Source organism: Nyctereutes procyonoides, unplaced genomic scaffold, assembly GCF_905146905.1.
Source record: "Nyctereutes procyonoides isolate TBG_1078 unplaced genomic scaffold, NYPRO_anot_genome, whole genome shotgun sequence".
In the NCBI taxonomy this organism is placed as follows: domain Eukaryota; kingdom Metazoa; phylum Chordata; class Mammalia; order Carnivora; family Canidae; genus Nyctereutes; species Nyctereutes procyonoides.
The window spans coordinates 2,429,603-2,443,991 of NW_026575028.1; the positions used below are offsets into that span (position 1 = coordinate 2,429,603).

At 51.5% G+C, this 14,389-nt stretch overlaps 1 protein-coding gene across 7 annotated transcripts in view; it reads right to left on the reverse strand.

Moving 5' to 3' along the window:
- Positions 1-14,389, reverse strand: part of WNT5B (Wnt family member 5B) — a 109,388-nt gene that overhangs the window by 3,995 nt on the left and 91,004 nt on the right. For 6 of the 7 annotated variants that reach the window (XM_055315328.1, XM_055315327.1, XM_055315325.1 and 3 more), the window contains 3 exons: positions 10,340-10,491; positions 8,909-9,156; positions 2,898-3,190 (listed from right to left, as the gene is read on the reverse strand). In XM_055315328.1, the coding sequence (XP_055171303.1) occupies positions 2,898-3,190; positions 8,909-9,156; positions 10,340-10,416 (618 nt within the window). In that variant the 5' untranslated portion in view covers positions 10,417-10,491. Of the gene's footprint in view, positions 1-2,897; positions 3,191-8,908; positions 9,157-10,339; positions 10,573-14,389 lie in introns of those variants that run through there. The other variant, XM_055315326.1, reaches the window with a different exon arrangement.

Genomic DNA, 14,389 nt, shown 5'->3' on the forward strand with positions numbered 1-14,389 from the left:
TTCCCTAAGGAATTTTTTGTGTAGGTGTGAGGCGGTGGGAGGTGCATACCTTTGGCCTCAGATGGTGATTGATGGTGGAGGCCTGTTCCTTGGAGAGGGGATAAACATTAGAGAGGGACAGGAATCCCCCACTTGGAGCAGACAGATAAAGGCTGTGGAAGAGGTGCGGAGGCTGGGGGGAGAGGCGAGGGACTGAGGAAGGCAGGGAAGGTGTGTGAGTGAGAAACAAGGCAGATGGAAGGAAGGTGGGCCAGATAAGGGTCAGGACAAACAAACAAACAATTAAGGGCAATAAAACGAGGAGCCAGGAGAAGTGAGGTCAAGACTGTGACTGAGACGGAGCCCAGATCAGGATGAAAGCCTAGTCACCTCGGCATCTGCCACCAACGCCCCCAGGACAGCACAGAGCGGACACAGGAAACGACCTTCCATGAATTTGACCTCTTCTTGGTGGCAGAGCGGGAACTTTGCTCTGCATGTTCCACTCGCACCGGCCTCCCCATGCAAAGCACAGAGAGTTGTTACAAGAGCTGTGGGTAGATCCCAGAATACGGGCCGGGGGAGGAGGGGAACTAAGCCAGAGCCCAAAAGGTAGCCAAGGCCCTATTGTAGTTCAGACGCAGAGAGACTACTAGTTATAGGGCATGGGAAAGGTTGTAAGAAGTAGGTGGTATCTGAACTGGAATCTTAAAAAAAATGAATAGAATTTGGACGTTTGGGACATAAAGTGAATATCTTAAACTTTTTTTTTTTTTTAATCAGTCTCTCCTGGGTTAGATACCCAAAGACTGGCAAGCAGACTGCCACACACAGAGAAGTCCTGGGGAACAGAGGTGGCCTCACAGATGCCCTTAGAGTGGAAGGTCATCTAAGCCACGGCTGCTCTCCGTGCCCTGGTTTGTACCAGAGCAACAACCTCAACTCCTAACCCTGCCACAGATTAACACCACTGCTCACACCCAGATCAAGCTTCTGGACATGGGCTCTGAAAGGAAGACACTGGGCAAATGACCAATTCTAATTTCGACTTGACATCACGCTATTGAGGACACTAAGTTTACACAAGCATCCGCCAAGCCAACATCACAGATCCCAATTTGTATAAGACATTTCAATTACTTTTATTTGATATGTGTGCCTGTGAAACATTTTTTAAATTAGTAAGCATTTTTCTAGAATTATATCCATATCTTGTTACTGAATCACCAATGAACCCACATTAAATTTCTGGATTGATTTCTTGTCAAGAAACTGCTAGTCTCACTGTTTAATTATTTCATCTTTGGTCTCATTATAGTATCTTGCCTGGGCCCCTGAGCCAGCTGGCTTGACACAGACTTGAATGTGGACAACACTCCTAGAAAGAAGTCTGAGTAGTTTCCTGAGAGGTCTGTGGTCCCCTAGCCCTGTGCGGGAGCAACCCCCTACCACCCAGTACTCAGACCTAACATCTTCTATAAGGGAGACCTGGAGGGGCGCCTGGGTGGCTCAGTTGGTAAAGTGTCTGCCTATGGCTTAGGTCATGATCTCAGGGTCGCGGGATGGAGTCCTACACTGGGCTCCCTGCTCAGCGGGGAGTCTGCTTCTCCCTTTCCCTCTGCCCCTCCCCCTGCTTGTGCTCTCTTGCTTGGTCGCACTCTCAAATAAATTAATAAAATCTTTAAAAAAAGGGAGAGAGAGGGCAGCCCAGGTGGCTCAGTGGTTTAGCGCTGCCTTCAGCCCAGGGTGTGATCCTGGAGACCCGGGATTGAGTCCCACGTCGGGCTCCCTGCATGGAGTCTGCTTCTCCCTCTGCCTGTGTCTCTGCCTTTCTCTGTGTCTCTCATGAAAAAATAAATAAATAAAATCTTTTAAAAAGAGAGAGAGAGAGAGACACCTTGATGCACATTCATGCTCCCCTCCACATGGGAAAACGCCGAGCCAGCAGAAGGCAGAGTGTCTGACTGAGCAAGCCCCCCCCCCCCCCATCCTGCAGCAGAGGCAGACCACCTCAGGTGCATCAAAGGGAAATGGAGACAGAGTGTGCACTCAGGGGAGGTCTTCACGAGCCGGGTGCAGGCAGAGAAGGCACACGCTCTCCGGCATACCATCAAGGAAACCTAGAGTATGGCCCAGGTATGCTCTGCACAGGCAGTAAACCATGTTCACCTCAAAACCCACACTTTAGTTTCTACTGAAATTGAGGCTGAAAAACAGTCACGTCTCACTTGAGATTGGTCATACAGACAACCTTCAGGAGATGGTTATCTTTTCCACTCCCCTCCTGCAGGGCACTCTGCGTTTAGAAGTTTGTTTGCCGTGGGGCACCTGGGTGGCCTAGCGGCTGAGCGTCTGCCTTTGGCTCAGGGCGTGATCCCGGGGTCCTGGGATCGAGTCCCACATCAGGCTCCCCGCAGGGGGCCTGCTCCTCCCTCTGCCTGCGTCGCTGCCTTCTCTCTGTGCCTCTCATGAATAAATAAAATCTTAAAAATTAAAAAAAAGTGTGTTTGCCGTTAGCATCTACACGTGCTTTTGGATTGGGCTTTTGGATGAGCATGACAGCCGCTCTTGAAAGTCAGCTCTGCTTCTGCAAATCGTAAACCCTAGGCTAGGTCCAACGGCCTTAACTTCCAGCCGCCTTGTCTGCTCTGGTTACAAAGGCCGAGACAAGAACTCTACGTGGAGCGCCTGGAATCCTGGAGCCACGGAACCTGATGTCTTCTAGGGACAGCTGTCCCGTGGGGAAATAAGCAAGGTCTGCCAACACGACACTTGAGCGTACCTTGTCGGGGAATGGAGCCTCGAGAAACAGGTCAGGTGGGCAATGCGGGCATCCGGGTCAGCCCTGGAGGGAGGTGAGAGCCAGCGCGGTCCGGGCGCCCCCTCCCCTGCACGGAGGTGGGGGAGCCCCAGCTTACCCTCCGCCCCGCCTCGTTGTTCTGCAGGTTCATGAGCACTCGGCCCTGCTCCTCCGACCCCTTGGCGAAGTTCTTCTCCCGCTCCCGGGCGTCCACGAACTCTTTAGCAAAGCGGTAGCCGTACTCCACGTTGTCCCCGCAGCCGCCCCACAGCCAGTCCCGGGGAAGGTCCTTGGGCCGCGCGGCGCGGCTGCAGCCGCAGGTGGACAGCTCGCCCTCGCGGCAGGCCCGGCTGATGGCGTTCACCACGCCCGCGGCGCTCACCGCGTAGGTGAAGGCGGTCTCCCGGCTCCCTGCAAGGCAAGGCAGGCGAGGCGGGGGGGCCTGAGGGCGGCCAGCTCCCCAGGACGCCCCCTTCTTCCTCCGGCCTCTCCCCTCTCCCGGGCCAGCACCTGCCCGGCTCCAACACGCCCGCCCGCCCCGGAGGGAGACATCATCAGAAGCCTCGAAGCCTCGTCACTTCCCAGGGCACTTCCCAGGGCACTTCCCGTGGCTCTAACGGTTAGAGACCTAGAGACCTCTCTTGATAATGAGCAGAAAGGTGCCTCCTCTACCCCTTGCACACAGAGCAGAGCGAATCCCTCCAGCCTCGCCCACACGAGTATCCAGGGAAGCCTATGTGGTGGGTGGATTCTTAGGAGGAGGAGGCCGACCTGAACAGAGGGGAGACTGGGCATTAAGGAGTTACGGGACCTGTGGGACCAACACAATGAGCTAGGGCAGAAATCGCAGGACCCATAGTAGGGCTCTGTAGCCTTGCAAAAACCTCCCTCTCGCAGATGCCAATTTCTGACCACTCCGTGGGCCACACATCTGTCTTTTTTATTGTTGCCATTATCTAGCTAGATAGTAGAAAAGACCAGGAGGAAAGTGAGGCAGAATTACAAAGTCCAGAATAATCCACACTGTTTCCCTGTCTTCCATGGGGTCCACACTGCCTCCCAGCTTAGAGCTCAGGTGAACCAGGTCTGCAGGACACTCAGCATAGTCTCTCCAAATGTCCAGATCATTTCCAGGAGAAAATGTGAAACGTGTTCCTCTCTATTCCTGTAGTGAACCACTTAAAAACTCATATGATCCATGTTGCACTTCAATAAAAATGTTTCTGGGATCCCTGAGTGGCTCAGTGGTTTGGTGCCTGCCTTTGACTCAGGGCATGATCCTGGAGACCCAGGATTGAGTCCCACATCGGGCTCCCTGCATGGAGTCTGCTTCTCCCTCTGCCTGTGAATCTGCCTCTCTCTCTCTCTCTCCCATGAATAAATAAATAAAATATTTTTAAAAATTAAAAAAAATAAAAATGTTTCTAAAAAATAATACTCAGTCACCAGGGAAATGCAAATCAAAATCACCATAAGACACCACTACACTCAGGAGGACAGCTAGAATCAAAAAGGCAATGAATAGGGCGCCTGGCTGGATCAGTTGGCAGAGCATGCAACTCCTCTGATCTCAGGGTTGTAAATTCAAGCTCCATGATGGGTATAGCGACTGCTTAAAAAAAAAAATCTTAAATCTTAAAAATAAAACAAAATAGGGGCATCTGGGTGGTTCGGTCAGTTAAGCTTCTGCCTTTGGCTCAGGTCATAATCTCAGGGTCCTGGGATGGAGCCCCATGTTGGGCTCCCTGCTTGGTGGGGAGACTGCTTCTCCCTCTCTCTCTGTCCCTACCCCCTGCCTGTGCCCACACCCCCTCTCATTCTCTCTCTCAAATAAGTAAAATCTTTAAAATAAATAAAATCTTTTTTTTTAAATTTATTTATTTATGATAGTCACACACACAGAGAGAGAGAGAGGCAGAGACACAGGCAGAGGGAGAAGCAGGCTCCATGCACCGGGAGCCCGACGTGGGATTCGATCCCGGGTCTCCAGGATCGCGCCCTGGGCCAAAGGCAGGCGCCAAACCGCTGCGCCACCCAGGGATCCCAAAATAAATAAAATCTTAAAATAAAAGGCAACTAGTAAGTTGGCGAAGATATGAAAAGACTGGAACCCTCATGTACCATTTGTGGGAATCTTAAGCTTTGAAAAATTCTGGCAACTCCTCAAAAGGTTACATATGTAATTAACATATGACGTAGTGATTCCATTCTTAAGATATATCCAAGATGAATAAAAACATGCTCACACAAAAACTTAGACATGAATGTTGACTGAAGTATGATTCATAATAGCAGGAAGTGGCAACAGCTCATATTGTCCATCAGTGGATGAATGGGCAAACAAAAGGTGGCATTATCCTCACAGTGGAATATTATTCAGCCATACAAAGTAATACAGTACTGGTACATGATGCAATGTGGATGAAACTTGAATTATTATACTAAGTGAATCATGTAGCATTTTTTTAAGGTTTTATTTTTAAGTAATCTCTGTACCCAATGTGGGGCGGGAACCCATAGCCCCGAGATCAAGAGCACACGCTCTACCAGTTGAGCCAGACAGGTGTCCCTAGCATTTTGTATCTGTACTGAACTAGATACAAAAGGCCACATGTTGTGTGATCTCATTAATATGAAATGTCCATAATAAGAAAATTCATAGAGACAGAAAGAGTATTGGTTGCCTAGGGTTTCAGAAGCGGGAGGGAATGGAGGATGATTACCAATGGGTCTGCAGGATTTTTTTCATAGGGTCACAAAAACGTTCTGCAATTAGACCGTGGTGCTGGTTGCACAATCCTGTGAATTCATATACGGAACTATTCACTTGAAAATGGTGAATTGTATGGCACGCGAATTCTATTTCACTACAGCTGTTATAAGAAATAATACATAATATTTAAAAAACTCAGGTGTAGAGGAGCAGGGAGAGGTTCTTAGCAGGAAGCTGAGATTCTATCTTGATCTCAGTGATTACATTAGGCAGAATCTTCTGTTCTCTACTCCGTCCTCTCCTGAGTCTTGTGGTCAGAAGTAGACATCCCATAATCCTGCCTTGGCAGGTGGAGACGGAAGGAGTCTGCAACCCTCAATACGTCTAGAATGACCTCCCACTTTGCCCTACTTCTTGATTATCTAGGCAAGACACAGTCAAGCTTGCAACCAGACAAGACTGGGCAAGTCCTGTCTTTCTCAAGAGGTAACCTGATGGTCAGCTTCTGCCATCAGGATGGACATTTGAGTCAGTGCTGAATCGCTGCCAGAGACCAGGGATCTATCTAGTTGAGGGTGGTCAGACTATGAGAATGAGCCACTGGGATGCTAGGGTGACCAACAGGTTCTTAGGCAGGAGGGCCTAACTCTCTCCTTGAGGGAGCCATGGCTGAGAAGTCTTCCTGAAATGGAGTCTCAAGTCCCTGCCCTGGTATCCCTGAGAGGAAGGAGCCCTGATCAGCAGCCCCATCTACATCTCACCCACTGTGACTCTTCCTTTTCACAGCATTCCTCAGAGAAGCAGGCTGGGTTTTCAAGGCAACCCAGCCCATCATCTTTTAATGACTTTAATCACCAGAACGTTCTTCCTTATAGTAAGTTGAAAAATATCTCCCTGTAACTTCCATCCGCTGGAGCTACACTATCTGATCCCTTCCCATTTGACAGCCCTTCCACATTTGAAAACAACTGATATGCCTTTTATGTTTTGTCTTTTCCAGGCTACATGTCTGATTTCTTCCTCAGTTCTTTAGCAAACGTGCTTTTCTGAACTGAATCACTCCTCTCAGAATTGCCTTTAAGAATAATGTGCCTGCATCTGAGCATAATACAGCAGATACTATGTGCTCTGACGGCCCTGGTCTGTCACGAAGGGTTCAGATCCCAGTCTGTCCTCGAGTGCATTAGCTATCCTTGCAACTGCTCTGCTTCTTTTTTTTTTTTTCTCCTAAGGATTTTATTTATTTATTCATGAGAGACAAGAGAGAGGCAGAGACACAGGCAGAGGGAGAAGCAGGCTCCCTGCAGGGATCCCAACGTGGGACTCGATCCCAGGACCCCTGGGATCATGCCTGGGCCAAAGACAGGTGCTCAATGAGCCACCGAGGCGTCCCTGCTCTGCCTCTTTTGATTGTGGCATCATTAGGCACCGAGGGCGGGTAGTTCCTCATTCATGAGGAGCAACTGGGTCCTGGGAGGTACATACTACTAGGGCTACTCTCAGCCAGCAAGACATAATGCAAGGCTTCAGAATGGACAGGCAAGGTGGGGGCTTCTCTATAAGTGAAACAACTCAGAGGCAACTTAAACCATTTCAAGGATAAAGGCTAATAAACCAGCAGCCATGGGACTCCTAGAGATACCTGGCATCGTCCTTCTACGAGGAGGCAGTAGGATCGTACCACACCCTCTCTCTCTGTTCCACAGTAGATCCAGCCAGCTCCCAGGAAGGCGCCCCTACGCTCCCCTGCCCAAGGCTGGGTGAAGTGCCAGCGGCTCCCGCCAAGCTGCTCTGTTGCCCTCTGGTGGTAGACTCTTGCAGTGCTTCAAAGAGGGCAGGACTTTCTTGGAAGTCCTAGGTACACACAACAGCTGCGGGAGAGGGAGAGGCCTCAGGGGAGCCGCTCCCCGCCCAAAGGGCTTGAGTGGAGGGTACCTTCCCAGGTAGCATAAGCCTGCAGGAGAGCTACAAAAGGAAACTGAAAAGAAGGCAAGCAGAGGGTTCCATCTGTAACGGAATAGGGTACCGAGAGAACAGGAGGGTCTGTTTTCATTCCCCCAAGCAAGTCTGCACCCAGTGGAGTTGCCATTTCTGGTAACTCCTTCCTTTCCTAAAGTAAAGCTCACTTTTTGGCCCTCACTCAAACAAAATTACACACGAAAAGGATCTAGCCAATATCAGGCACACATTAGGTCCCAGAGACACATAAGTTCCCCAAAAGTGATCAGTGGATGCCTCTCTCTCCACCTGGGGTCATCCTCCTCCCCACACCCGGAACCCAGCACAGGCAGTGCTGCTGAGACTTTACCAGATGCTAAGTGTACTTGAGAAGAATCAATAAACTATGAGCAATTCCCACTTCACCCCAAGTCCAATCTCTTAGGAAAGCTGCCCCGGAAGACTGTTGCAGGAACATGCAAGCACTCCTTGTCTGGACCTTGAGTTAATAGTGAAGGAAGAAAGAGAGCAGCGGTTCAAAGTGTGCTTTCCCCTGGTCCTCACTTATCAATATGGGCAGGGGAAAGAGCTCAGGAGGGAGGGGCCTTCCGCATACCCTGCTTCCTGCTAAAGTCATTCTTCAGCCTCAGTGAACTCCCCAAAGCCATCCTTGGCAGGCAAACTCTTGGAGAATGGGCCACAGGAGAATACAGGGCTCTAACACCTTCCTTCTATGGCCCTGGGGATCAGACCCCCGTAGAATAGGGCCGGATTTCTCAATTTCTTGCCAGGGAGGGGAGGATTGCATTTCAAAAGGACCTAAAACAATTAGACCCCAGATCACACCTCCATTTAAGCAATAGGGCAGCCAGAGAGTCCCAAGGGAGTGGGGTGAGGGGAAGGGACAGGAATCCTGGAAGATCTGGCCTCTCATCTTTCTTCTGGGTCTGTCCCCTTCCCCCACTTTCACACACATCCCTTTGGAATGAAAGAGCCAGGACTGGACCTAGGGCCAGGTTATGACAGCTATCACCAATTTGGCCCAAAGTTTCTATCTCTCTCAGAGTCCAAGTGGAAGAGGCAAACGTCATACAGACATTCAGGGCTGCAAATTTTGGTTCTCCACACAGCACCGTCAAAGGGTCCCCTGGGCTGAGATAAGGGGCAGTGGCGGCGAGCATGTTTGCTAATCCACTTTAACTCAGCTCCACTGTTCTGCCTCTTTCCCAGAGTGAGCCACACGCGGATTGCCCCCAACAGGGTGAAGCTGGGAGCAGAGAGCTGGTGGAGCGTGAGCTGGGTGGTCAACACATGATCTAAGACTCGTCTTCCTGTCTCCTTGCACACCGCTTCCAAGCCTTGGAGAACTCCCCTAAATGCTCACGAGGGCCCTCTGTGCCAGGCCCAGGAGAGCGTTCTTGCACCCAGGCAGGTGAACCTGGGTCCTCTAGCCAAGCTATGTGTTGGTGGCCTCTTACCTATCTGCATGACTCTCCCAAAGACAGACGTGTTGTCCACGGTGCTGCAGTTCCACCGCCTCTGACGGAACTGGTACTGGCACTCCTTGATGCCCGTCTTGGCTCCCTCCCCGATGTAGGCCATGTGCTCCTGGTACAACTGGCACAGCTTCCTCTGGCCAGGGGAGAGCCCAGGAAGCTGGCTGCACACGGGCTGGGCACCGATGATAAACATCTCGGGTCTCTGTACAGGGCTCATAGCTAATGACCTACAGCAGAGATCCAGAAAGGGGACAAAAGACCAAGGAGTGAGCACAGGCTGTGTGCAGCACTAAGTCATTCATTCAACACTTTTACCCAGTGCTTTCTTTCTGTGCGCAAGGCCCTGTACTAAGGGCATGAAAAGGAAACTTAGTAAAACAGAGGCCTTGCCTTCAAAGGGCGTTGTGTGGGAAACTGAGGCACAAATGCAGATGACATGGAAGATGTCAAATGATCAGACAGAGCTCTTGCAGCTGGAGAGAAGATTTTATAAGGCAATGGCCAGAGTACGAACTGGGTCTCAAAGGCCGGGGGTGTGGGTGGGGGCAGGCAGGGAAGGGCGATAGGGAGGGCATAGGACATTCATTCCAGGCAGGGGACGGAAACAGCCAAATCTCAACAGGAAAGAGGAGAGCACATGACTTATTCAAGGAGTAGGCGTGATTCATTCACTTGAGCCCCAGTGCAGGATGTATGATGGAAAGCAATAAATTCCTTTAATGAGACCTGCCCCTATGCCTGGCAAACAGAAGCCAATTTACATACATCACAACACTGTCTAAATCCCCTGACCCACCCCTTCTCTGTTTAGCGGCTTTCCCTTGGCTCATCCTCAACCAGATACAGTAAAGTGTGCAGTTAGATGAGAAGACTGTATAGATATATCATCTGAGTGCAAACGTGAGCGGGGCACAGACCTTGCAAAAATAGATGAGGAGTGCCTGCCATTTGCACGTTGACTTGGCAATGACAATAGTCTTAAGAACACAGCAGAAGGCCCCACACGGTCCTGTGGATCTCTCAACTTCTCATCTGGTCATCAGACTTATAAAACAGGAATTCTACTCTCCTTGCCCACATTGGGGGAAAAAATCAATATTCTTATTGATCCAATAGCAACGCAAGAGCTATTTCTAACAACACATGGGGATGGAGGAAGGTCCAGGAAAAGGGGAAAGCAGACAGGATCAGAGGAAAATACCAAACGAACTCCTCCTCCTTTATCCTCAGTGAACCTCTACCTCTGGGGGCTTGTGAGAGACAAGGCTGTCCTAGTTTTCCTGGGATAAAAGCGATTCTTAGGATTCCTACGAATAAAGGGATGATCACAACACACGGTGACCTTTCTCTGCATTCAATTACCAAAGGAGGCGTAGGTTGTAGAGAAGGGCCTCAGCCCCCCTCACTCACCACCAGGAGCTGGCTTCGGCCGGAAGCTGAGCCCAGCTGGACAGCAGTGCAGCGGCGAGCAGCAGCCGGCTGGGCATGGTGGGCCTCAGCCTCGGCCCTCCCCAGTGCCCTGGGAAGACCCCAGGGGCAGTCGGCTTCTGAAGCGGGGCTCCCTGGAGAAGAGAGAATGGACAGAGAACCAACATGGAGATGAAGCTGATGAGGCAGGACCAGAGGAGAGGGCGGGGTGGGAGCACCAAGGATAAGCTCCAGGGTGGGGGGCGGGGGCGGGGATGGGGGTCTAGTCAAGTTCTGCTCGGCCGGCAAAGAGATCCAGTCTCTTTCCATCCTCCATCTCCTAGTGCTGCTCTTCTCACCAGGGGAGACTTTGCGTCTCCTACCCCCACGAGTGGGAACCCTACTCAGGACCTCATTCCAAAGGAAACAATAAGCTTGGAAACTAGAAGAGAGGAATGAAAATGAGTCCTTTCAAGCCCAGAGCCTGTTCCATATAGCATGAAGGAAGATGCTTTGGTTGCTGCAGCGTCCACCTGCCCTTCCTCCAGAGCATCCGAAGAAACCAGGGCACCATCCACTCCTTCCTGTTCATCTCCCTCCAGCCAGAGGCTCTCCTTCATGGGCTACGAACAGCTGGTGAGTGAGATTTACCTGCAGCCAAGTAGGAGTCTCCCTTCCCGATCCGTACCCTTCTCACGCCAAGAAAGTTTCCGTGTTCCAGCCCTTGTTTCCCAGGAATACAGCAGACAGAAGGGCGAGGACTGCACTTTCTCAAGGCAACTCCTCTGAGCAATACCATGTGTCCCTAAAGCTGCCTGGGATGGGGGTGGGGGGACATGGCATCTTCCTAGGTGGCCTTCCTCCCCTCATCTACACTGTGGTCCTCGAGGGGCAGCCAAGAGCACCGCTGGTGACAGTAGGGCACCACCAGCTCTGGGTTTTGCGGCCCTGATCTCAGAAGTCTGGGCCGAGGACGCATCTTCTAAAAGCAAGGACCCTTCCCTCCTGGGTCAGGACCTTCCCGCATCTTTGCCTCTGCTCTTTTATAACTCATGCCTGTGCCTGTATCCCAGGAGAGAGCACCTTTCCTCCAGCCCTTGGAAACAAATGTAAAATCCTTGCTTCTGGATCTTAGAGCAAGTCTATTAAAACACGCCCCCTCCCACTCACCCCCACCTCGTCTCCCCCTCAGCTTCCATCCAGGGTGTGACCCCACATTTCCAGTGAGTCTTCTCCCCGGGACCCCTTAACACCTCCAACTGTACACACACACACACACACACACACACACACACACTGGCGCAGGCGCACCCAGCGGCCGCCCCCCCCCCCCATCTCACCACGCGGCTCCCGCAGCCCTGGGTCTCCAGGCTCTCCGGGAGGGGGCGGCAGGTGCTGTGGGTCATCAGCCTAGGAGACACTTTTGTCCTGGAGCCACCAAGCGAGGAAGGTGGCCTGAACAGGACCCGGGGAAGCTGGGCCACAGCCCGGTCTCCACCCCCCTTTGGTTTTTCTTCTTGAGGTTTCAGCTGGGACAGGAGTACCAACAGGCAGGTGTGTGGGGCCGGCAGGGGGCAGATCAAAGAGGAAACTTGCTCCTTCCCCTTTGTCATGCAGAGCCAGCTCGGAAATGATCCGGCCTCTGGCCCGGCCCGACTAACAGCTCCCCACACCCTACTTTCCCAACCGACCTCTCCTCCTCTAAAGGACGCCCCCTCCCCCTTTGCCCTCCGCCCCCCCCCCCCATAAATCCTCCCTGTCCCTCGGGGCAGGAGGTCTGTGAATGCACCGACTGGAACCAAGAGAGATGGAGCAGAGATAGGGCTGGCACCAGAAGCTAATGGCTTTATGAGGGGAGGTAACCAGGTCCAGAGTAGGGAGGCCAAGAGAAGAGCTTCAAAGGGTTTCCTAATGCAAACATCCTCAACTCCACCTCCCAGTCCTCCTAGGGGCCGAGGAGTCGGAGCAGGCCCCTCCCGGAGCCCTGCGGCCCTCCTCCCTCCCGCGGCCGGGCCTCCGGCAGACCCCCTACTCCTGCCCGCCCCACCTACGTCTTCACACATTCCCACTGCCCAAGGCTCAACGGGTGCCACCTCTGATCCCCAGAGATGTTCCCCTTATGCCAGTGTCTCTCACATCTGTCACACCTTTTCATCAAGCTCCTGTGAAATCTCTGCTTCGGCAACTCCTAGGTTCCACCGAGGCCGCGGCACCGGGGGGCACCGTTTCTGAGCCAAGGATGGGAGTCGCTGCCCACTCACAGTCACTGTGGCTTTGACTCCCCAGTGCCAGGCCGGCTAAGGCCAGGAGCTGCTGATCCCGCCCCTCAGTGCCTCCCGAACACCGAACACCAACAGAGGGGCTCACTGCCCAGCTGTTCCCACCAAGCCCTGATTTCCACCAAACTTTCAGCTCATTAGGAAAATATATATGTAAAAACAAACAAACAAACAAAAAGGCCAAAGCGCATGTGGTGACTTCTTTTTCTGCCTTCTCAATTCTCAAGTCCCTGGAATTGATCGCCATCCCCCCCCTCCCCCAGGACGATCCCTGGCGGGGACAGACACATGGGAACCACCCTATGTGTGGTCACAGAACCCAAGGGCCAGATCTCTGCCCTGGCTGACATTCTTTTCTTTCCTTGTGAGGAGCTGGGAGGAGAAAAGTGAAGATGGGCAACTGGTTTCGTCAGCATGGGCAGCATGGAAACTTCTGGCCTCAGCCCAGCTGGGCTGGAGGGTGGGCACTGAGGCTTTGGCTTTAATGACTGGGACACATTGAAAGCCCTGTTTGTGGGTTACAGGTGAGTTTTACAGTGGGGCTCACCCAGGGAAGGCTCTCCTTTGTGTAGGAAGAAATATCTAGTAAATATAGAAAAGACTGGAGAGGGAACCCCTCATGCTGCCTTTTGTCATAACTACAGATTATCTCAGATAATGAAAGCATCTCCCCTTCCTAGGAGTGGGAACATCATGTCAAACACAGCAAACACAGCTGAGCATGAGGGAATCCAGGGTCTGTATCCTTTTGTGGTAGAGGGTCAGGGAGGGGAAGACGCCTCCAGAGGGCCTGAGGAGCTGGTCAGACATCTGCTCTGCCCTACTTCTTCAGTCACTTATGTATTTATTCATTAAAGTCATTAATCAAATGTGTACTGGGGGCCTCGTATGTGCCAGTTACTACTCTAAGGGCTGGAGATAGGGCCGTGAACAAGGAAACACATGATGTGTTAGGTCCAGTGAACACTGTAAGGAAAAGTAAAGCGAGGACAAGAATCAAGAATGGTAGAGGGTGAGGTGCCTGGGTGGCTCAGTGAAAGAGCATCTGCCTTTGGCTCAGGTCATGATCCCGGGGACCTGGGATCGAGTCCCACACCAGGGTCCTTATGGGGAGCCTGCTTCTCCCTCTGCCTGTGTCTCTGCCTCTCTGTATCTCTCATGAATAAATAAATAAGTAAAATACTAAAAAAAAAAAAAGGGGGGTGTCTTGGTGGCTCAGTCAGTTAAGCATCTACCTTCAGCTCAGGTCATGATCCTAGGGCTCTGAGATCGAGCCCTGCATCAGGCTCCTGCTCCTCAGGGAGCTTGCTTCTCCCTATCCCTCTGCCTGCCACTCCCCCAGTTTATGCTCTCTCTTTCCCTGTCAAATAAATAAATAAATAAATAAATAAATAAATAAATAAATACAATCTCTTAAAAATAAAAATAAATAAAATCTTTAAAAAAGTAAAGTAAAAAAGTAAAAGAATGGTAAAGGGTGATAGCTTACATTCTTTGGGGCCCTTTAGGGAAAGCCGAATTCTGAAATATCTGCCCAGCTCACATCTCTTCAAACCGCTATGGAGACAGGGAAATGGTGGCAGGGCTGTAACCCTGCTACACAACCCAGACTCCACTGTGCCATGTCCCAGGTCCCTTACTGAGACTGCAATGACCGTCTTTGCCATCGCAATTAAAGGGGTGCATGTTTGAAAACAGGGTTCCAGGTTCCTCTTCCTTTCCTTTCTTTTTTGGACTCAGTCACCAACTTTCATTCTCTTAAGTAGCTCCATGC